This window comes from Amblyomma mixtum, chromosome 6 (assembly GCF_055824585.1).
Source record: "Amblyomma mixtum isolate Tamu chromosome 6, ASM5582458v1, whole genome shotgun sequence".
NCBI classification, from domain to species: Eukaryota; Metazoa; Arthropoda; class Arachnida; order Ixodida; family Ixodidae; genus Amblyomma; species Amblyomma mixtum.
The window spans coordinates 94,686,817-94,711,850 of NC_143017.1; the positions used below are offsets into that span (position 1 = coordinate 94,686,817).

At 46.7% G+C, this 25,034-nt stretch overlaps 1 protein-coding gene across 1 annotated transcript; it reads right to left on the reverse strand.

Moving 5' to 3' along the window:
- Positions 1-278: 278 nt before the first annotated feature.
- LOC149339742 (tear acid lipase-like protein) lies at positions 279-18,273 on the reverse strand. Its single transcript, XM_089550987.1, has 9 exons — positions 18,187-18,273; positions 11,957-12,182; positions 10,013-10,127; positions 8,708-8,858; positions 8,158-8,250; positions 5,248-5,400; positions 3,376-3,447; positions 1,760-1,828; positions 279-524 (listed from the first exon to the last, which is right to left on the reverse strand). Exons 1-9 carry the CDS (start codon positions 18,271-18,273, stop codon positions 279-281), a joined length of 1,212 nt encoding a protein of 403 aa, XP_089407113.1.
- Positions 18,274-25,034: the final 6,761 nt, after the last annotated feature.

Below are 25,034 nucleotides of genomic sequence, written 5' to 3' on the forward strand. Positions count from 1 at the left end.
TTTGAATTGGTGCTAATAAGTCAACGGTATCTGTCACGCATACAATCCAGTCTTTGCGAGACCTCGCTTTTCCGCCAGTTTTATTTCGGTACACGTGTGCAATGGTTAGGAGACGTTTTACATTATATTATTATCATTCAGACATTAATTAACGCAACAGAAGTGTTCTGGGGTACCACGAACGCGTACGGTAGCCAGGAAAACCTCCCTTCAACTGCCACCACAGTGCAACAGCGGTGCTTGCACGCAGTCTGAGAGGCGACGAGATGTCTTGAGATCTACGTGGCGTACTTCCGTATGGTTTCAATGGCGACGTCGTGCAAAATTTCTTTCGCCTTGGATCCGGTGGCAAAGTCCAGATGGCGGAACTCCTTCTGAGAAACCACGTGATGAAGGACGACGTTGGAGCCGAGTCTGACAACCATGTCTTCCACGTCTTTCTTGTCGGCCACCGTGTCCCCCAGCGACGAAAACAGGGCCACTGGCAGTCGAATGCGCTCCAGTGGATAGGGCGGCGGTTTAGTCTGTACATTGTAAAGTTTTAAGTAAAATATATTTCGCGTAAAGCTTCATAACGATTCTGATTCTAACGATACGAATCGAAAACGGCTAAAATTCCTCCAATGCTCCAAGAATAGCGTATGATAGGTGTCCAATCAGTTCTCCTCCAGGGCTTTAACGCTTCTATTGAGTGAAGAGCTCGAAATATGCTGCCTTAAAATCATGTTGCATTAATGGTGTTGTGAGTACACTGATTTCGGTGAACCTATATAAAAAATAAATCTGCTACTTGAAAAAAAGAGATACTAGGCTTTCATTGCATACGCCGTCTTTCCATAGAAAGGTAAAATGCTCCCCAGGGACAAAGGCATTTCTACTCTCAATGTGCTACAGTAGCATAAGGGATGTTCCTTGACTCCACGAGGATGCTGAATTGGCGCATTGGAGTAGGTTCATGTTTGGAAAATTGAGCGCGAAAAAAAAGTAGAGTATGAAAAGTAAGATCACACACACGAGATATCGTTAATGTGATATTGCTTTTCATTTTTTTTTCGTGCTGAATTTTCCAAACATGCTTTCCTTGATTCGTAATACTCGTTTACGCCGGTCCTCCCAATTAAGGCTCCCATACGGTCGGTCTTAGTAATGGCAACCTTACGGTCGCTAGGTTGCCGCCTTCCCGCCCAGGCAGCTGGAAACTTTTGGTTTCTCGCTGACGCCCAATGACTCCTACGCCGACGTCGACGCTGCCTTTTCTGCGACATGTGACCCTCAACGCTGTCTTGTTAATTGAAGAGGGAATATGTGTAGCTCTCAGCAGCGTTTCAAGTTCGTTGCGTTCTCCAAATCAGCTTCCTGTTCAAGCGCCCAAATCACTCCCAAGGTCTCGCGCACCCAGATAAATTATTTGTAAATTTTTTTTTGCATATATATTCTCGCGCGTCTGTGATAAAAACAGTGTACGTCATAGGGCGCAGCTACATGTTTTTGAAGTGAGAGACTCGTAGCGCGTAGACTGTAAAAAAAGGTCAATGACAGAAAACTGTTGTACTGCAAAACGTTTTGTGTACGTTGATAGGAACGTCCACTTTCCAGAGATACAATGATTAGCGCTGTTGTCGAGCTATTGGGCAAACGAAAAATAAATCCGTGAAGCGTGATGATGCGGGAATAAAAAAAAACGTTTAAAAATGGCGTTTTGGGAGAGTTAAGCTTCCTTGAAAGGATACAAATTGTAATTATTTCAGTGTTCACTTACCTGGCCGTACCGCTTCATGTTCTCCACTGCACCGTGGTCGTACATTACGAAGTTTTTCGCTCGGTAGACCTGCAGGAAATATCACTTGCAGTACTAAACAAAGGCAGCCGCATACAACGATACGTAGTAGCTGAAAGCAATCAGTGTAGTATTGTTGTTTAATTCGAATTCATGTAATTTCGACCCTCGAAACGTACATGTGCCCCAGAACGAAAAATGAAGCCCCGCGTCTATGAGAATTGATCTGCTGCCCTAGACGGCTGATAAAGAAAACATCAGAAGCGTAGCGCTCGACAGCCGGATGTGCCGCGTCAACTCTCGCTGTAAGTAAGCGCATCTACCGCTAGAGCGCGCTGCAATGCAATTCTTCCACTGGGCAGCTAAGGTATTTATGGCAGCTAAGGTATTTAAATATTTATACAGAAAGAACGTTGACTCACAGTGGCGGAAAAGAACTAGAAAACTAACCAGTAAGTATGCCGGTCATGAGGACGGAGAAAGAAAGAGCATTAAACGACAGGTTAAAAACGCGGAAGTTAAAAATTGGATGAATTCAATGGAAAAGAAACATAGTGTAGAACTATATCGATTCTGGAAAAAGCAGATCAGGAAAGAATTTTTCTATGATAACTCAAGAGGCAGTGCCCTACTTTTTGAAGCTAGATCAGGTTGTCTTAGAACGCGCAGCTACAAAAAGAAATTTAACCAAGAAGATGACACATGTGCAGTGTGTGGTAGATCTGTGGAAACAATTGAACACCTCATAATCAAATGTGATGGTATCCATCCGGATGTCGATGCAGGCACAGTCACTCTTTCTGAGGCCCTAGGGTTTAAAGATAACAATGGTCATGTAAATAAATCTGCAGTGGAAGTCAGCAAAAAGCGATTGGAGGATTGGTGGCTGAAAAGCAGAGATGTGGCATAAGGTTAGAATAGTAGGAAACCGTAGGAAAAGTTGATGGAGAATCTTAATGAGAATTGCCAACACAGTAAACAAAAAAAATAATAAATAAAGAAAAGCTGAGCATGGTGGCAATTGCCACCACCCCGTTTCAAAGGGGGCGCTCCTATCCATCCATCCATCCATCCATCCATCCATCCATCCATCCACTGTCCGCGTGGTCCGGTGTACTGTCGGGGCATCTCTACGTTCTCTAGTGTACATAACTGAATATGAACGTGCTGCTCAGAAATGTATATGGGGTACGGGAACGCAGAATACAAGGGTTGCATATTAATGGACGCAATTATCATTGCAAAGTGAAATTGAGCTAGCAGCTGCTAAGCTCATTTCTTTAGTGTGAAAAGAATAACTTGACTACGTCATTTTTTTAGTTGCATGTTAATGGTTCGTTAACATTCAGAATTTTTGGCTTCAGTGTGCTTCTCGTTGTAGGTTTGCTAAGTAAAGTTGAACGGCAGGAAATCCGCATAGAAAGAAAGACGGCTGATAGTCGCGCATTTTGATTTTCCTGAAATGCTTTAAAAACGCCAAGAAAACTGCACAGTTTGGCATTTTCAGAATTTTATATTTACTCCTCTTCAGCTTCATGTTCCTTTGATACCTGAGTGCCATTTTTTTTTTGTCCAAAAATATGAACCAAGCCACGTACCTGGGAGTAGTGGCGAAAGTTTTGCATACTTGTACCAATGGGTATGTGGCCCATGTACATCGGCTCCCGTGTCTGGAAAGGGGCAAGATTATAAGCAAGCAATTTGGAGGATCAATGTCCGTGAAAAATCCAGCAATGTTGTGCGTTCAAATTGGTGGCATTTTATTTATTTATTTACAAATACTGCTAATCCCATATGGGATTGTGGTAGGAGGGCGTACTTGAGTCAACAAGAAAGCGGTCTCGTATTAATGAAAATACTGAACCGGTCAACGTGTTAAGAAAAAACAACAAATGGTACGCCCCGCCACGGTGGCTCAGTGGTTACGGCGCTCGGCTGCTGACTGGAGAGACGCGGGTGCGATCCCGGCCGCGGCGGCCGAATTTCAATGGAGGCGAAATTCTAGAGGCCCGTGTGCTGTGCGATGTTAGTGCAGGTTAAAGAACCCCAGGTGGTCGAAATTTCCGGAGCCCTTCACTACGGCGTCCCTCATAGCCTTAGTCGCTTCGGGACGCTAAGCCCCAATAAACCAATATTTTGTATTTAAAAAACCCCTCGCATTTGTCACGGGATTTTAGTGACTAACTTTCAGGGCACGTGTACAGAAAGTAAGTTGTTGGGCGAGTTGGTTCCGATATTCTATGACTATAGCGCAACGAACGGGACAAGAAGAAGGGACAGGCAGGCAGGAACACAGCGCTATGTTGTGTCCCTGCCTGTTCCTTCTTCTTGTCCCGTTCGTTGCGCTGTAGTCATGGTGTACACAAAGTAAAAACAGACCTAAATTTGGATCCATTTTAATCTAAGAGCAACGCCATCTCTTTACGACTCCATTCACTGGCCGCTACACATGCCATAAGCCAGTTTTCTACATTATTCCATTGCTCGAGCGTTACGTGACTCTGCTTGAACGTTACGTGACCCATGGCTTTTCGAACATTACGGACACTTTTTCTAACTCCGAAGGTGTAATCCACAATGTGCATCAAATCCCTCTCCTCTCGCAGATAAGAACATGCGTTATGTAGTGCATTTTATTCACACAGAATTTTGATAAAAATGCTGTAATGTCAAAGGAACACCGCCTTGGAAACTGATTTACCTGGCCAGCCGAAACCTCATTCAAGTATGTTTGTGGACGTGACCGGATAATTGCCCGGGATGCTGCAATTAAGATTATTCTGGGCGTGCTCTGATTCACCTCTTTTGAATAAAATGTGCTTATCAAATCAGCAATACAAGCAGTCACCTTAAGAATGTAGCATCCTAGCCAGAATCCTGGTGAAAAAAAACATATAAAGGAACAGCAACAGCAAACTCCAAAGCTCTACTTTGAGGAAAAAACGCTCGAAGCCAGGGCAGTCTTGGCGACACCCGAACGGCTACACCAGAAGAGACTGCGAACAAAAGACCACTGAAAGTACGGCGCTCTCATATGGCTGCTAAACAGCAGGGAGCCGCGGGTTCGACACCGGACGCCGCCTATTCTCTATAGCTTCACGCCTGGGGGCAGGCCCTCTCCCAAACAGCAGCCGCCGACTAACGGGGGGTTTGTTATCGTTCTTCACTTTTGCCCCTTCTAATTCATCCTTTATTATTAGAACTCCAAACTTTAAAATATGTTATTTTAGTGTTATCGTTATAGTTAAAGAAGGAAGGAGAAAGACCATTCGAGGTGTCACATTAGGTTAACTCATGATGACAGGCCGCTTTAGTTTTTACGCACTAAGGCATTGGGGAACCGCTGGATCAAATATTCATTCCTTGAAATTCGGGAAAACGTTCTTGGCGGCGTAGACAGCAATTCATTTCGCGGAAGTTCGATACACATGAATATTGAAAAGCTCGCTTTCAGGCTGCGTTCTCCTTACTTCATTGAACTGAGATCGGCTGCAGAACGCACTCATCGTGAACGCCAAAGAGCATAGCTCGCCCTCGAAGATTCTGCAGGCAGCCGACAGCAATCGTCGCAAGTCATTGGGTGCTCCGAAGAAACCAGCGTCTGTGAAGGGCTCGACCATCGGCTGCACAAACATGTCGATAGAAGTCAATGAGAAATCGGCACCTGTTTAAGACCGAAATAACAAAACATTTGGATAAGTACCTTAAATCAAAACTGCAGCTTCCGGAGCCAAGTACCGATATCCCTGCTGAGACCTTTTCGCATGAGACACGCATGGGAAATTATGTCGCTGGTTCGAGAGATGTTTGCTAGAAACGTTTTGAAATCTATAAGTTTTCGCTTAATCTCTTGTAATTTCTATCGGTTTCCGTAAGATTTTTGCACAATGTGCATGGCGTCATAAAGCGCCCTTATGTGTCGAGCCGTTCTCTATGTGTACCTGTAGTCCTTGCAGGGCCATATGTTTCGGTTGTGTCGTGCGGAAAGCGGTGTGCACACTGAATTCCGCATGACCCACGTAGATTGCGTATGCAGTCACAGAAATCGTGATAAGGAATATTTCACTAGGAGTATAAATCGACAATGCAAACTTTTGGTGATATTGGAAAAGACTCCACGTAACGATCTTATTTTCGCACCAAAAGGTAGGATACATCTTGTGCGGGTTCAATTGTAACAAAAAAGGTACATGTCTGCCTCCAAGCGATGTTTATCTTAAAACTGAAGGTGTTTCAAACCTCAGTATCCATAGGTGCCCGCAGAAGTTTTCAGAACATGGTATTTGCACAAATATTGTACTGCCTGGATAGTCTCAGCATGCAGGAAGGAAACAAACAGAAATAAAGGATATAAATTACTCCGCTCAATGTTAGGCCTCCCCAACAAGCAGCGAGAAGATTAATGCTTTTTGTGTTTCCTGCGTTCCGGAAACATCTGGGTGCGCCTGTGCCTACTAGTCAGTGCATATATCCTAGGAACAACTTAAAAACTTATTGCTGTTGAACGAAGAGGTCTTACTGACCGTTTGCCAAATATATCGAAATTTTGGCAATTGTGGCGCTTGTGGCTTCAAACGCCTTTCAGTAACATAAAAAAAAATCTGCTCGGTCTATTTCGATGTGAAACAGGAGAAAGAATTAATTCGAGGAGTAGCAGTGATGTTCTAGTTGTTAAAGATCGAATTTCACTGTCTGTGCAAATGTTTGTGTCGTGTTTTGATGTTGCTTCTGCTTTTATCTGGTACGCGGCCGTCTCTGCGGAACCATCACTTGTGATCTCGGTGATGCAGAGGTAACATTGCTGCCTTAAGACACAGCTATTTTGTTTCGCCAACCCGGACCGTCCTGTACTTACTCCTTTTTTTTTAAATGGAATGCTTTCAGGTCGCAAGTAATCATAAATGCTGCAGCCTACTTAGAGTAACAAAATGTCGCCTGTATTCGGTGCTTCACCGACATGACAGGTTCGCAACAAAGAATCGAGGTTCTTCTTTTAAAATGTGCCAAATCTACAAATGGGTAAAAAACAAACAAACAAATTTTACTGTGAAGGCGAGACACTTGCTTCTTTTGGAAAAAGTACGATAACGAAAGAGGTCCCCCAAAACCTACAAAACCTGCACAGATAGCATATTTGAAATAAAAAATGACCAGAGCCTGCTGATGTACGAACCAAATAAAATTAGCCAAATCTACTCGTGGGAGGTTCTTTATCTGCTTAAGCGTAGCGCGGTATCATTTACTTCTTCTCTAGCGCTACTTTGCAACTTTGCGCTACTTCAGGTAGGATATGAAGTGATAGGCGAAACAGCTGAACCCAGAAGGCGGCCGTAAAGAAAGGGACCTTAGCCCCGTCGCGCGGAGGAAGAAAGGATGCATGTCTTCTTGATTGAACTTTAACGGATTTTGTTGGGCTGGTTGATATCGGCTTCCTCAAGCCTTATTACTAGCGAAATTTCAGACGCAGACAGGACACGACAGGACTAGTGGTTCTTTTCTGATTGTGTCTGCGTTTACATTTCCTACTAAGAATGAATTTAGGATGCTACAGTGAAAGAAAGTAAAAAAATCTACATCCCATAAACCTAGCTTGTTTACTTTTACACTGCCGAAGAGAGAACATAACAAGAGAAGCCTCTCAAGTCAGCGCTTATGATAGAAGCCTGATATTCAGATTACGTTACTTGTGTTGATGAAGCACCACATTCGGCCGCGGCTGTTGAGTTTCTTTGGAGGCGAAATTCTAGAGGCCCGTGCATTGTGCGTTGTCAGTCCACATCAAAAAATCCCAGGTGGTCGAAATTTCCAGAGCCCGTAACTACGCCGTCCCTCATAGCCTGAGTCGCTTCAGGACCTTAAACCCCCCTAAACTGTAAACGAAACCAGAAGCATTGCATTTCCCTTGATTGCACACAATGAATGTTTCAGTTGTTTCTCTGCCTAGTTCACCGCACAATTATTTCAAGCATTATTTTCGTAAACAGAGCTTGAATTAATACTATAGAATAAAGTTCCTGAAACAAAGTTGGGTCAGATCTAGTTTCGCATCGGAGAGAGGACAAATCCAAAGTTTACGCGCTAATATTGACCATATTATGTGCACAGTATTTCCTTATATGATAGTGGGGAGCTGCTGAAACTTATACTTTCAAACTTGTGTAAAGCATATCACATAACACCTTCGATAGCGCTATGGTTTGTGCGGATAAAAAACTATTACACGTTTCTCAGCTCCTGTTTAGGTGCATTCCGCTCATTTCAAACATAAAGCACTCTCTGACTCCACTTTCTGCGACAGAGGCATATACCGTGAAAAGTAGCCTGCGATTCTTATGATATCTTGAGCACTGGTTTTGTCGTTAGGACCATGAATAACTTGCCACGAGCACAGGCAGCAATGGCACCAGCAGCGAAAATGGCGGTTCCATGTGTGTGATGTTTCCAACTGGTCCGTAAGCGACAAGAAGGTTGACCTGCACAAAGACGGGGAATGCATACTGGTACCACCCGGTGAACCCATCATTTACTAAATAAACGCCAAGCACTGACAATGCGTCGGGATGAAAAATAAAATATTCGTGATGGCGAATGTTTCAGAGGCAGCCGCATTTGTCATTAGTGATGTGCACAATAAATTTGTACAAATTAGGGAGTGCTGCAAAGAATGTGGTAACGAGGAGAGTTCTTTGGCTTATTCGGTGACTTTTAAGCGTACGAAATTTGTTTATGCCTTAAAAGCCATACAGAAAGTTTCAGAGCAGTAAGCGATAACTCTTGAGATACTGTCAAATAGATGAGGGCTGTGTGACACTGAACTTCCCACCTGCCTAACTACCATCGCGAAAGAGGCAATTGAGAGGGGCAGTTGAGCAAAACAACATATTTATATCTATTCCTCCAGAACTACAGCACAGGAAACAGAATTCTCACCTTGTCATTGTACCCCGGCCTTGTTGAGAGTAGCACGAGAGATGCGATCACTCCCTGTGAAAAGGCCAGAATTGTGAGCTTTTTGGCACCCGTGGCGTTGAGGACGAGATCGATGGTTGCTGCTGCGTCATTCCGCCCGATCTCATCGAAACTGCAACCAAATCAGAGCATTGATATAATACACTGGAGGACGAAGTAAAGAAAGCCTTAGGAGCAATGCAAAAGGGGAAAGCGGCTGGTAAGGATCAGATAACAGCAGATTTGTTGAAGGATGGAGGAGAGATTGTGCTCGAAAAACTAGCCACCCTGTATACGCAATGCCTTGTGACCTCGAGCGTACCTAGAGCTTGGAAAAACGCTAACATTATCTTAATTCATAAGAAAGGAGACGTCAAGGACTTGAAGAATTACAGACCATCAGCTTATTGTCTGTTGCCTACAAGGTATTTACTAAGGTAATCCCTAATAGGGTCAGGACAACCTTAGACTTTGATCAACGAAATGATCAAGCAGGCTTTTGTAAAGGATACTCGACAATAGACCATATTCACGCTATCAATGAGGTGATAGAGAAATGCGCAGAATATAACCAGCCCCTATATATAGCGTTCATTAATTACGAGAAAGCATTCGACTCAGTAGAAACCTCAGCAGTCACGCAGGCATTGTTAAAACTGAATTCAGAAAGTGAATTCGCATAGTTTTAACTTTTTTTTTCGGTTTAAGCCGAACAGTTCAAACCTTAGGAGGTTCAAACCCGAGAACCTCCTATGATGAACAATCTCTGTCTTATACATTACCTTCGCTGTTAAACTTACTAGACCGACAAAATTTTGATCCCTCCAGAAACTGAAACTGTCGCATTAAACGTTTTTGTCAACTTATTCATTTGCAAGGCTAAACCATGTCTTCCTATTTGCCTAATTTTCTTCACCACTGTTGCTTATGTGTGTTGATTTATCTGTATTACCTTTTGTTGCTTCTCCGATTGATTGCCGTCTTATTTCATTCTGTATTACCCGTTGCTTTGTGATATTTTTTTCATTTTTTGGTGTAAGACTGGCCGTCATCCTGCTGTCATGCCAACTAACAAGGGGTCGGGACCTCGTCAAGCTGTTCGAGCTTTTAGTCCCGTACTCCTCCTTTTCTAAGGAAATAAAATGAATGATTGATTGATTGAAAGTAAGACACCATTGCGCTTCGTGCTGAAGGTCGAACGGTACCCTCAACAAGAGCACAAGCACGACTTTCTTTTGCATAAATGGCATGTGTTCGATGTAGTAGATAAAATAAGGTTATGCTTGCCTCCACTGCCAGTATTTACGGTCGTGTTGCGACAGGGTCGTGTGGTTTGAATACGGCTTCGCTTCTCTTGAGTTCATAGCCCACACGTCGAATCCGCTGTCGGCGAGCAGAAATCCTGCGAACACGAAGTTTGCAACGCCTAGATTTATGTATAAGTCTACCTGTCATTGCTCTCCCGGGTGTCAGTTTAGTGTCCTAAGTGTTTGTCCAAAGCCAAAGGAAAAAGAAAATGCCTGATTGCCCAAAAAACATGCAGGGAAGAAAAACAGATAGGAACAGTCAGCGTTGAAGTCAGGAGCCGGTGCTGCAACACATGATCCAAAGAATTCATGAAGCTTCCACATCTGTAGCGGCGCGTGGTCATGTCATTGCAGCTCCTGATACTGTTGTCGTTCGCTATAACTGCCGGTACTTGTAAACAGGCTGTGGGGATGTGTAATAGATCGAAATGTAATATAATAGTTAAACCGCTTACTCCGCCTTCGCTGAAGCCTCCAGTCTAAGAAGAATTTACCTGTAGACATTACCATCGCGTACACTGTTCAAGTCAGTCATTCAGAAGTCTCAAAACAAATGATGGACGCTATTTAATAAGCGGTTTTGGGAACACAAAATGTGACCAGGCGGACGAAAAGTTGGAGGATAATTGTCGTTTTGAACTTCCTTTTTAACTACAACCAATTCGTGAACTTCTTAGTAATTGCACTTATAATGCATGTTTATATTGTAAACCTACAAACAGCCTCTTTGCGAGACTGCTCCACTAAGCGGAATTCTCGCAGCAAGCCTGTATTCCAAGATATTGGCCTCCAAATTCCAATCTGAATCTACGTAATTACGCATGCACGACAAAGAGAGTGACGATTGGCCCAAATGACTTCCTGGTGTAACTCAGCTATTGCGTTTGGCGTTTCTACGTTTTCGCTGGCCGAAAGTAAAAGGGGAGCTGTTACGAGTTCCCCTATTCGCCGCTGGAAGACTGGAAGACGAAATGCCATACGAGAGAGCAGCGTCATAGCTGGAGAAGAATTGACTAATCGTCACCATTGCATGACGTTTTTCGTCTTGCAACGGCGTAGAGAAATTGGGGAAGCTGATATCTGCTTCCTTCTTACCTTTGAAGGCGAACATCTGGAAGCGAATATCTCGGAATACATGCGCACAACGAGAATTTCATCCGACAGACTGGTCTTGCAAAACGACTGCCTCCAAGTTTTCATTTTAGCCATGCACGCCAAGCGCAGCGATTGACTGGTTCATTAACTGATTTTGCTGGTTAGAAAACTGACAATAGCAATCATCCCCTCACTTTCTGAACGCCTTGTCGAGCAGGCTTAGTGCGAAAGCGGTATCCTGTACTCGCTCTTCTTTTATTAAAGACTAAAATCACGAAAAATGTAATTTTGAGCCCTCAGTTTAAGCATGCGCGTTTCGTAGCTGTGGAGAGGGAAGGCTGCCTGCAATGGTGCATGATTCTCTTTTGTTCTATGGCAAGTGATCGCCAAATGGTAGGTTTCGTCACTTTCTTTCCACGTGCTGTTCAGCCGTAAGGCTGCTGTGAGGCTCGGTCTCTCGGAAATCTGGAACGGACTTCTTCGTAATAGTACCTGGGTGAGAAAAACAACATAGACAGAAGATTTAGTTAATTTTTCTTCTCGATCTACAATGCCTCATTTGCCACCGTGTTTTGTAGCTACTGTTTCCTTTTTGTTTAGTATTTGCCGTATACTTTGCGAGTGCGCGATAGGCCTGAGTTGAGGTCCATGTCTGCGTCAGTATACATCATGTCTTCAAGTCCTGTCTTCGCACTACCTTTCACCCAGCTATGCAACACCAGCTAGCCTGACCGCCGCCTCTGCGAACTATTATGCCCCGAGCACTGCATTTCATTCACAAGGAATCAAAGCCGCAACGCGTAATTTCCCTCCTTGGGACGGTACTCGCCTAGACTCTGCCACGGGAAGTTGAGGAAGTGAATGTCCGCCGCAGTGAATAGGGGAGACAGGAGGAGGACGGGGTGGCGACCAGATGTTGCATTTGCTTGCTCCGGTGTGGTTGACCCGTTGCCGTTGATTCCATGCGAAACCCTGTTCACTTGCAGCACGTAGCCGTCCTCTGTCGTCGCATAGTGGACATCGCAGGGGTAGCCATGGTACCTTATCAGCTCGCACTGCGCCAAGAACGCAGTCAGAAGAATTAGGATCTTGGAAAATGGAGGTTTCAAAAGCTAAGCAGCTGCATTAAATTCTGGGCTGGTACTCACGTACTACCAAATCGAAGCTTGCCATTGTGTTGTTAGACATTGTTTATCGCTACTCGCGCTCAATGATCCCCTGCCAGAAGTACAGGGCTTTTCTATCAGTATACTAGCAAGCGTCGTTTCAATCGCAGCAAATAGACGAATGTTTTACGTGCTTTGACCTTTGCTGAACGCGCAATGCTCAGTGCTTATCATTCTGCCATCTTTGAAGACTGAGCTACAACAGCGGTTCGCGGGTGCGAGAGTTGCCGCTCCAAGTGAGCCAGACATTCCATGTACATCTGCTTCTAAGAAGGGCGTTCAAAAAGTTCTAACTTCTAACCTGTAACTTTTGGAGCGAAAGCTCCACTAGTACATCTTTCGTCAAGGTCATCGACTGCTGCCGCATGACCTTCAACCGGAGGAGCACTGGAGGTGTGGCCGGACGTCATACCACGTGATGCACCGCAACTGTAGCCGCTGTGCCGCCGCCGTCGCTGCGCTGCGCGCTGAACCCCGCTTCGCCAGCTGTGGTCACATGACTAACCGCGAGACTCGCTGTTCGCCTAATAAAGAGGCGAAGCAGCTGCTCACGTTCAGTTTCTCCATGGAGGAGAGCGCGGCTAGCAGTGCGGTCGTAACGTGTGCGAGAACTGTGCGGTATAGACAGCAGGCTAAGCGGAGCACCCTTTCGATGTGGCTCGAGGGGCTGCGGCGTTGAAGAGAAAGCGAGTAGCTAGTCGCGCCAAAGAAGCAGCCGAAACAGCGGAAGAACGTAAGCAAAGACCCGCTAAGCGGCGGTTGCAAGCCAGTTAAAGGCGACAGGGGAAGGCATTGGCAGAAGATGCTAACTGTCCGTTCTTTTGCTCCAACTAGGCTTAGAAGAGTTAAACCACAGCCATTTTTTCGGTAACGGAAGTGAAAGATGTTATTGTAAGGGAGACAGTTGGCGCTTGAACAACCAGCTGCCAACGCTGGCGAAAGGCGGACAGCAGCATGAAGACGGAGCTGACGAAACTCCGTATCGCTCTCGCAATCCCCCACCGTGGGTACGCGTCATCCTTTCAGAGGCAACAACAAGCGCTAGCCTCGGAGCAGCAACGTAGGTACATATTGTGGTCTCCCACATTGACTTCCTGGTTTTTCTGCTTGCATTTGTTAGAGATACCGGCTGTAAACACCCAGGAACTCCGCATTCGCACCTTACTTACTTCTTCAACGATAACTGACACCACGGCCCAACCTGGCCAGCCTGTTCCCACCGCTGTCATCTGTTCCGGTGCCGTGCGGCAGCGCGACCCTGGCATCTTGAACGGCACTAACAACGCCGGCGTCAAGGACTTGACTGGCATCCTGCGAACCTGTGAGCGCCTATAACAAATGGGATAATGACGCTAAGCTCACCAACGTCATATTTTGCTTGACCCACTTCGTCAACTTAAGGTTCCGCAATAAGGAATCCAAATTTTTCTACCCGGGCGGCTCTTAAAACCAGTCTGACCGAAGTCTTCTGCCGCCACCCTGTCCGGAAACTTCGCGCCGAACAAGGGTCCCGTAGCCAGACCCCGCAGAACGGCGAGAACTGCACAAGTTACATGGTATCTCCGGCCATGTGGCCAGATAGTGCCGCACACGCGGAAACCGTCTTCATGACTACATGCCCGCGCCGGCTTATGACGTCCTATTGCCATCCGCACCTGTATTTCAGAATCTCTTCGTCTCGTTCCGGCTCCTACAACCACAGGTCGCCTTCTCCTCGACGCCATTCTCACTCTCCTACGCTTCTCCGGTCCCCACCCTACAAGAGGAAAGCTAGTCGCCTCAGTTCCGGAGGCAGGAAATACGTCGTCACCGACCATGTCAAACCTTATTCCCTCTCCTACGAACATTTTTGAAGTGCTCGTTGAAAGTGTTGCTGTTGATGCATTTATCGACACTGGTGCTGCAATGTCCACCATTAGTCACAACTCGTGCCGCAAACTGAAAAAAAAAAGTGGCGACGTCGCTTTCTCATATTTCACTTTGAACCCTGGGCGCTGAACACATTCCACCTAAAACAGCATGCACCACCGGCCTTATAATCCAATGCCTCTCTTACACCATCAATTTCATCGTTTTCGCCCGCTCTTCTCAAGACGTTATCATCGGGTGGGGCTTTCTGTCCACGCATTACGCCATTCCCAACTCTGCACGTGCTCACATTAATTTGTCGAAGCTGTGCGACGCTTTCTTGGACGCCTTCCCTGTTACCAATGCGCATATCCTTGCCGCGGACGGCGTCGATGTGCCGGCTTTCTCTTCTGTTCTTGTGTCACTGAACTGTGCTGCCCTCTCTGACGCTACTGTCCTCCATAACCCTCTCTTCTTTGCGCTCGTCGTAAATCTGCATTGCTCTCGCATGCCGTGCTCAAACTTTCTAGTGCTTATTGCGCTCTGTACGTTGGAAAAGCGTAGCTTTTCTTGACCACATTTCTTCGGGGAAATCTCCTCGTACGGTTTATGGCATCGATCCCATAGACGCTTCTGCTATCACTGATGAGCCTGACGTGCATCGCATCAGCGCCCTTGCTCCAGCCATCGATCTCACCGACCCCACCCCGTCCGATGTTTATTTCTCCCGTTCCTTCGATGCCGCTCTGACGCCTCTCCAATGCGCCCAGCTGGTAGCCTTGCTTCAGTGGTTCCATGCGTCCTTCGATTCACACCAAACAACGTTGGCTCACACGACAAGGATTTATCACCATGTCGACACCGGGACCAACGGTCCTTTGCTCCAGCGTCCCTGCTACGTCTCCGCCACTGAGCGCCACATCACTGATGGACAGTTGAGCGACATGCTAGACCGCGGGGTGACCCAGCCCTTTCGCAGCCCGAAGGCATCTCCGGTCCTGCTTCTAAAAAAAAAAAAACACTCCATTCGATTCTACGTAGACTATCGCTGGCTAAACAGAATTGCTAGGAAGGACGCCTACCCTCTCCCTCGTATCGATGACGCCCTTGACTGCCTGCATGGAGCGGAGTACTTTCCTCATTGGACCTGTGCTCTGGGTACTGGCAGGTGCCGATGGTCGTAGGCGATCGTCAGAAAACAGCTTTCGTAACGCCTGACAGCGTGTATGAATTTATTGTCATGATCTTCGGTCTGTATCACGTTCCTGCCACTCTAGAGCGCATGATGGACTACATCCTCCGAAGGCTGAAATGACAGACTTGCCTCTGCTACGTGGATGATGTCGACATCTTCATGAACGGCATTTCATCTCGCCGTATTAGTCTCGAGATTGTTCATCGATGTTTCAGCGACGCTGAGAAGCAACTCAATTTAAAGACATGTCGCTTTGGCAACCGACAGCTGACCGCTCTAGTCCATGTCGCGTCTAAGGTTGGGGTCCTCCCGGGCCGTACCATGCTCCATGCAGTAATTGATTTTCCGAGGCCCTCATCACTGAAAGAATTTCGAAACTTTATCGATGTTTGCTCGCATTTCTTCCTCTTCGTTAGGAATTTTGCTGTCACTATCGCGCCATTGACACAACTACTAGCGGGCAGCCTCGACTTGTCGGTTTGGTCTCCTGCATGCGACAAAGCTTTTACAACGCTGCGCTGTCTTCTCACCCCCCCCCCCCCCCCTCACACACACACACACACGGACGCCAGCGGCATCGGCCTGGGTGCCGTTCTCGGCTAGCGCAAACCTGGTTTCAATGAGTCCCTCGTCGCTTATGCCAGCCGTACACTCACAAATCCAGACTAATTATTCAGTCATCGAGAATGTTTTCCGGTAATTTCGGCGGTGACAAAAATTGAAAATTGGTTTTGAGAAAACGAAATGGCGCAGTTACTGTCTCACATATCTCAGTGGACAGCCGAACCACGCCGTAAGGGAGGGATGAAGGAGGGAGTGAAAGAAGAAAGGAAGAAAGCGATGCCGTAGTGGAGGTCTCCAGAGGCCTCCGGTGCACTCACATCGAACAGCACACAGGCGCCTTTTACGTTTCGCCTTCATCGCGCGGCCACCGCGGTCGGGTTCGAACCCGGGTACACCAGCTCAGTAGACGAGTGCCTTAACTCCCTAACGTATTCGGCAGCCCAGTCGAAGAAATCACAGATCACCATGCTCTTTGCTGGCTTTTTTCAGTTAAAGATCCATGCGGCCGCCTTGCTCATTGGCGTCTTCGTTTACAAGATTGCAACATTCGGGTCATTTATCACTGCGGTAGTAAGAACTCAGATGTCGACGCCCACTCCCGCTCCCCTGTGCCCTCTGATCCTGATCCACCCTGTATCTCTGGCCTCACACCATCTCTTCACAACATTAATATGACTCCTGAGCAGCGCAAGGATCTTTGGGTTGCTTCAGTTCTGAATTTCTTAGCCAACCGCTCAGCGCTCCTCCCTTTAGAGGAGCCCTCAAGCTCATCGCCTTGTCGTACGAGACCAGCTGCTTTACCGTCGGAAATGCCTATCGTATGCTCCAAAATGGTTGCTCGTAATGCCACGGCATCTCCGCTCTGTCATTTGCGCTAGTTATCACGACGACCCGCAGTGCCCCCATGCCGGACTGCTGAAAACTTTAATCAGCCTGCGTCTTCGGTACTACCGGCGGGGCAAGTGCCATTTTGTCAGCCAGGACGTTCGCTCTTGTCTCGAATGTCAGCGTCGGAAGAACCAATCACCGCACTCTCCTGCTCCTCTGCAACATTCGCCCTGTACAGCCAGGCCATTCGACTTCGTTGAGATCGACCTTTAAGGGCCTCTTCACAGCACTTCCGCAGGGAACCGCTGGATCATTGTCGCCATCGGTCATCTCTAGCGGTACGCGGAAACTGCCCAGTCGTCAGTTGCAATAGCACGTGACATCGCCGGTATCATACTTTAGAACATCAATCTACGTCATGGTGCGCTGCAAGAATTGCTAAATTATCGGGGTCGTGTCCTCTTGACAGACGTAATGGAAGCCCTTCTGCACGAGTGTGATATCGTTCACCTTAGAACGTCTTCGTACCATCTTTAGACGAAGGGCATGGTCGAGCGGTTTAAATGAGCCCTCGGCGACATGATGGCGAAGTATATTTCTTTCGACCACTTTCTTTCGTATCCTACGTGTACAACCCTGCAACGCAACTGCTGGATTATCATCGTGTTTTATTCTGCACGGCAGTGATCCTCTCTACCTAATGGACACGTACTGTCCCAATGACTCTGGATTTCCAAACATCTCCCAAACAGTTACGCATTGTTAAGATCGGCGAACACGGGCCTGGGAAGAATTAGTACCGGACGTGACTCATCGCAAAGAAAAGATGCGGCGCGGGCTGGCGACAGCAGCGGCGGAAGCATAGACGATGGCGGCGGTGGTAGTGTGGCCGAATCTGTCCTCGGGTCACCGGACGGTGTGGTGCTACGCAAGGTGAAACGTTTATCGATTTCATTCAGTTGTAAGTTGTAGCCCCGTCCTGTCCTCATCTTTCTGTGTCCTGTTTAAACGCTACGTTTGTTCGTTCAGATCATGAGTCGTCGCCCATGCTGCCGAAAGTCCGCTAATATCTGAATGAACGAAAATTAACCATTACGCGAAATATCTATATTTCGCAACCTCAAAACTGAGTTGATACCTCATTATTAAATTGATAACGGACTTATGGTCACTTATAATCACACAAGCCTGCACAGAAGTCACGTTTCTTTATTGAAATTTGGATATCTTGGCTGAATAATGTCGTGCGAGGAAACATTTAAGCACAATATAATGAGTACATGTGGACCGTAGTTTATACAAGAGAGCTTTTTCACATCTCAGGCAAAAAGGCGTTCGTCACGAAGGAAATTTTCTGAATTCTAAAGGCGAATTTTTTTTTGTATGCGAAATTCTCCGGTATGCTGAAAAAGAAGGTCATCGCAGGTTGTAAGTTAGCGCGGAATAGCCTTCACTTACGGGCGTCATGTGGGCTTGTAGCTCCAAATCATCTTCAAAAGGCGCAGCATGGTCGGGAACCGTGAGAAAAATGGTCAAGAGCAACATGGAGAAGTGGCTGGAATAGCGCATAGTGTTTCTCATCTTTTGCGACCCAAATTTGGCTAACCCTTTTGACGAACTATTAGTCTCCAATGCGGCGTTGGGTTGCGTTTCCCTCGCTTTTAAGCACTGCACTTGCTCAGCCGCACACGAGCGCTAAGATTTCAGTTCACCTGCTGGGGTTACGGTGGTTTAATGCAGCTGCAGGCTCTTTTGATCATGAATACATTGGCGTAGCTATTGCTTGCTTTTTAACCCTTTGCCACATCCGCTGAGCAGCTCTATACCAACCCCCTCGCCGGGCCATTTCTGTCACCCTTTCGTATATGCAAACAGTCAGGCAATAATTATGGAGGGCAGTAAAAAAAGCACGGTCGCATTTGCAATGTGATGCAACATGTCTGCGTTAGGCGGTTTAGTTGTACATTTCGCACTGATTACGGGTTGGATATGTGGCAAAGCTGAGGTGGGCCACAACAGCAGTGTCGTCTACGTAGTGAACAAAAAAAAAAAACTGGAAGCGACTCTTTATCTCCACCTTAAGGGTATGAAACGATAGCTCTAATGGATTCATACCCATGTATGCGGAATTGGTCGTTCTCGACTTTACATTCATAGATCCCTGGGAGATCTCACACCAATCCTGGCGCAGTGGTGCCGCGATTAAGCGGTGCGCCATTACCCTGCGATAGCAGATGCTGCCATTGGTGGGACTTGTGAGACCCAGGTTGCTCTTTCAGAGCAACCTCTCGCGACCAATCATTTATTAATGCGAAATCATTTCTAGGCTATGTCGGTGGGGTCATGCCACCAAAACATGTCCGCAAAACGTGTTCGCAGTAGTTGTGACGTTCTCAGAAGGTGTAGCATCAAATAAGTGGTTGTAATCACAAGTGGGTGATGTGAGAATGTTGTGCAAAAAAAAATCATGTCGCTAGGATAATTGCTTTATTAATTAGAGCCAAAAATGTCGAAAAAACGGCTAAATAGCGTCTAAATACAGTGAGAGGACGGAAAAACGTCTAAATACAGTGATAGGACGGAAAAACAGCCGTGGACGACAAAGTAGTTAGAAAATAGGCAAAGGAGTGAAAATAACGTTTGAAATGAATATAAATGCATTTGATGAGTGATAATCAATCGAACAAAATAGTTTCACTGACATAGTTTTATTAGTTAATTAATTATTAGCAAAAACCATTGGTCGGTTGAATAGGCTGGACGGGGATGTAGTAAGTGGACGGGAAAACAACCAGGGTGCCCAATTGGAAAAACCAAAATGGTTTATTGAGATAAAACCAAAACCAAATCAATAAAACCAAACTGCCACTGTGGCAAGTTTGCTTACAACCCGGCGGGCAGGTTGTGAACACGTCACAATGTCACTTCACCTACTTGGCCAACCTAGGTTATTGTTCTGGGCAGAATGCCTAGCCATATCTATGTCTATAGCACACACCTGCACCCCTCTGAGACCTCGTGACCATCTCTACAGACTTCTAAGCAACATGCAGACCCTTCCGTACAGGCACCGCTTCTTCATCTTCAGTCCACGTACTATCTACGCTACCAGCATTACAGCAAGAAATCATCATTACATGTGGCCCTGCGTGGGCATGAAGGCATCCCCGGAAATGAGTGCGTTCATGCATTTGCCCGCTTATTTAGAATGGTTTGTTTGCTTGTTTTAGCAGCTGCTGAATGCTCACCGCGAAGGACCAAGCACTCTGCCGTCTTTGTAGATGAGCTATACACAGGAGCCACTTGGGCGCGGGAACTAGAGCTACGCGCAAAATCCTGCATCCCGTGTAGACGAGCTTCTAAGATAGACGTTTAAAAAGTCTTCCCTCCCAACCTGTAATTTTTTGAGTGATGGAAATGAAATGATATCTCATTCAAGTTAGAACTTTGAATGTGCTCTTTCTCTCGACTGTCAGTGGCGCAACAAACAGTCACCGAAACCAAGGAGCATAGGAGATTTTTTTGTACAGGTGTGTTTAGATCGTGTGACCCTCCCAGAAGACGAGTTCCTGCGGCGGTGGAGCATCCGCTTCATCGCCGCCAGCGGGGGCCGCGTGACGGTGCGGCTCCTGCCGTATTGAGTGTGTGGTGCGCGGTGTCGGTGCGCGTTCATCGTATTTAGTGAGCGTGCTTCCCCCCGCGATGCCTGGACATTATGGACCCTTTGAACATTCTGTGCTGTGAATGATTTTGTGTGAACGGCGATAGCAGTCGCCGTCGTGTACTTGTTTCATAGCTTATTTGTACCGAGCGACACTAGTCGCTGCCTTGTTGTTTTTGTCTTTGTGAGGGACTATGGCCCCTTTGTATGAATAATGAGTCCAATAAACTTCTCTTCAAGGAGTTTTTTTTTGTTAATTTATTTGTGGTGTTCATGAATGGGAGACCAATAGATATGATTTGCTTTTTGGGGGTTTAACGTCCCAAAGTGACTCAGGCTATGAGCGACGACATAGTGGACGGCTCCGGAAATTTCGACCAGCTGGGCAATTATTTAAAGGTAATTTGGTTAGAAAGCAGACGAAAAAACAACCACATGCCACCGGTGGGATCAGAACCCACGACCTCCGAATTTCGCGTCCAGTGCTGTACGGCGAGGGCTGCCCAGTCCTCTGCTTTCGGGGGTATTTATATGCAGTGTAATCTAATCTTGAGAGCGTTCACCAGCGCCACCCTTGTTCACAGCGGATGACATAGTACGTCCTGTGTTACCTTATCAATTAATATATACCCTATTAGTCTCACCGCCGTGGTGGCTCAGGAGTTATGGCGCTCGGCTGCTGAACATAAAGAAGTGGGCTCGATCCCGGCCGCGGCGGTTGAATTCCGATGGTGGCGAAACTCTGGAGGCCCGCGTACTTAAAGACTTAAAGAGCCCCAGGTGGTAGAAATTTCCGGAGCCCTTCACTAAGACGCCCCTCATAGCCTGAGTCGCTTTGGGGCGTTAAAACCCCACTCTCCAATCTTTCATATATTAAAACAGTCAGACATTAATTATGGAGGCGGGATAAGAAATTGAGAAATCAACGGCGGTCATGATATGGGATGCGATAGATCTGCATTAGCAGTACTGATTGTTCATTTCCCTTTTACATTGATCATCTTCCAACTGCAAGTTTGATTTTGATTTCACCGTCAATTTTTATTGCCCCTACAGCGTAGTCTTGTGAAGGGTGGAGATGTGCGGAGGTCTTCAGAAACGTGCAGGCTCGCAAGTGGCTCACCTGCCGGTAAAAATTCATCGTAAGGTGCAAATGATAAACATCCTATCGGGGTATTTAGGGATGAAGGCTTCCAGAATGGCTCTGTAGTCTTCACACGCACCCACATAAAGCAGGTTTTTAGCCGAAAGAGAAGCAAGGTGCAGTAAAATATAAATTAATGCAAATGCATGCCCTCTGTCACTCCTCCGGCGAAGATTGCCGACATCTGCTTCGCGTGTGAAGCTTGCCTTTGAGCGTTAAAATATAAAACAGGGGCCGGCAAAGTTAGCACAGATGTTAGATTAGTCATCGTGCGATCGGTGTAAAGCACGTGCACGGCTTTATACTCCGACTCGCTTTAGATATATCGGTGCTCATTGTAATTTGTTAATTGTCAGCAACGAACAAAACTCCATCAAGGTGCCGGGAGAGAAACTTCTGTGCCTTCGTCTCGACAAATTCGACGATTATTGGCAGAGATTTTATCCTCCTGAAACCCCGCAATAAAACATAGGTTGAATGTGAAGGCAATGCATTCGTACCCGCGCCGGACATGGAAGTTTTTTGGCGTAAAATATTGTCAGGGTTTTAACTTCCTTAAACCACTTCAAGGGCGAAAGCACTGATTTTTTTTTTTTGTACAATTCGGCCAAGGTCAAATTTAGGCGGTAGTCCGGGCCAAATTTTGGAAATGCCCATGACCAAATTTGAAGGACACCATCGTGTTGGGCATGGCCAATTATTGTTGGACATCGATTTTGGCGCAGATCGGCCAAGTTCAAATTTGAGGTTCGGCCACGGCCAAATTTGGAGGTCACCATCGTGTTGGGCATGGTCAGCTATGGTTGGATGTCGATTTTGGTCCAAATCGAGCCCTATAGCACAATTCCCGTGGCGCTATCCATTAGCTTTGCCAATAAGTAGCTCAAATTTTGTCCTTCGTTGTGGTGGTCGGCGGAGGTGACGGCGAGGTTCGGTCGAGCCGAAACTCTCAACGTTCTGTGCAGCACATACTTGCAACATCCCCTCTTTTACCGAAGACTGGGTCGCCATATATAAAAAGCCACAGGGAAAGCAGGGCACGCTGTCGTTCGCGAACAAAAGCTAACGATAGAAAAGCAGCGTCTGAGGGGCGCTCCCCAAGACTAGTTCGCAGTGTGGATGAGGGGGGTTCGGGGTCGTTACTGCTGCTGCTTGACGAAACCTCGGTCAAGTCGACGCCCATTCCCACCACCAGAACAAAAGTGCCGTCGAGTGAAGGAGTTGGGTGATGAGAGAAAGAATACAAATGGGTTTATTTACAATATATTACATCTTCAAGAGAGAATGGGAGAATTTCTTGGCCACACTCACAGCCGACTTATATAGGGCTCTACTTCCGTAAAGTCCCTAGGTAGAAGACGCCCTCGCCTAGGAGGGAGTAGCCTGAATGTTCACTTCCGCGCACAATCTCACACTTTCTCTTATTGCGTACACGTCCCTGTCGTGTGCTTGAGCTTGAGAGTGAGGAGAATACACGTGTTGTTCCATGGCCAACTGGTGCTCGACACATATTGCCGAAACCTGTGCTTAATAACACCCGTCTCGTGGGCCAGACACGTGAGGCGACACAGGAGATCGGGCGCTTTTGTCGCGCTCCAACCCGTCGTTCCTTTGAGTCGAAGACGGCCACACTCCAACGCAGCAAAGCACGTTGATTGAAGCCAGATGAGAACTGGACCCTCTCCCCGTGGTCCTTTACGGCAGGCCTTGAAGCAGTCGCCGTCGAGTAGACAGCAGGTACTCAGAGCCACCCAGGAGGAACATGTGTGCTGTCTGCTTCCAAGCAAGACCCGCTGACGCCGATCTCAGCATCAGAGCTCTGTCAGGATCTTATGAGCGTGCAAGAACACGGTTCGCCTTTCTTGCATTGATTTTCAAGCTTACATCTACCCTCGAAGTGTGACCTTTTTCTGTGTGATCTTTTTCGAAGTGTGATCTTTTTAGTAGTGGAAATAAACAAAAAAAATCCCCTATGGTCCTTGGTTACGGCCACCATTGGCTTCTGTCATGGACGATATAACGAGTCCCTCTCTTCCCTTCCCTCGTCTGCTTAGTAGTGCAAAATCGTAACTCGAAGGGCACCGTTAGTCGTGCCCGTTTGCTTCAAGATTACGAAGGAATGCATCCCACTTCTAACACGCGCATTCCTTTTCTCATGTCAACTCTTCGGACTGTCCTAAGTTGTACCCGCTACTGAAATACCACTTGCGTGGGCCTAGCCGCAGCAAGCCTCCTCCACTGGTCAGGTTCATCCCGTCAAGCGCGGCGAACGATACCGTGCTTTATCGTTTCAGCGGCCACATGTGAATCCTAATCGGGGGCTTATTTTTTGCCATGCGTTTTGTGCTGGGCGTTGTAGTATGCCTATGTCGCTTTCAAAGAAGGGAGCCAAATCCCGAAATGTCTTGTCTCGTCATGCATGCTGCGAGTGGTGTTGCTTACAAACAGGGCAGGTGCCGCAGCCAACCAATTAGCTCATCTTGAACTAGTCATCGCCCGTTATGTGGAAAGTCGGCTATTTTCTCTAGCAGAAAAGTTAACCATTCGGTGAAATCTGAATATTTGACATCGACGAAATTGAATTGATCCCTCAATGTCAATTTTATATCTGGTTTACATTCGCTTATAATCGCGTAAGCCTGCACAGAAACCGCGTTCCTTTATTGAAACCTGGACATCTTGGATAGGGAATATCATGCCAGGGCACATTCATACGTATATGAGGAGTAGATGTGGGCCGTAGTTTATATCTTTATTCGAGGCAACTATTTATGTTGAATGGCGGAGCTTTTCACTTCTCAGGAAAAAAAAACGCCTTCGTTACGAAAGAAAAAAAATTGGAATTCTACGGAACCTTCCGTTTTTGCGTGCGAAATTTTCTGGTGTGCCGAAAAAGAAGTCTGTCACCTCAGGGGTTAAGTTAACGCGGAGTGACCTTCACTTCAGTGGTTCAGGTGGGCTTGTAGCTCCGAATAATCTTCAAACGACGTAGCACTCTCTGGAAGCGCGACAAACATGGTCAAGAGCAGCGTGGTGAACAGGCAGAAATTTCCCATGCCGGTTCGCTTTCTTTGCTACCCAAATTCAGCTAACTCTTTCAAATGACGTAGTTAGGAGTATTTTACTGCTCTCGCCTGGGACATGCACCTGTGCTAAGGTCAGGTACGCCAGCTACCACTCCAGTGCTTTCCTCTTGCTGTCCAAAACGTAGTAATGTAGTGATGTGTCCGGTCACACCCGCTAGCTCTGTCACCTTTTCATATATGAAAACCCGCCGCGCTGGCTGCGTGGCTTTGGCGTCCGGCTGGTGATCCCAAGGTCTCGTGTTCTATCCCGGCCGCGGAGGCTGTATTTCGATGGGGTAGAAACATAAAAAAAAAGCCCGTGTGCTCTAGCATCTCAGCGCACGTTAAAGAACCGCAGGTGGTTTAAATTAATTTTTAACCCTCCACTAAGGTGCCTTTCATAGCCTGAGTCGCTTCGGGGCGTAAAAACCCCACA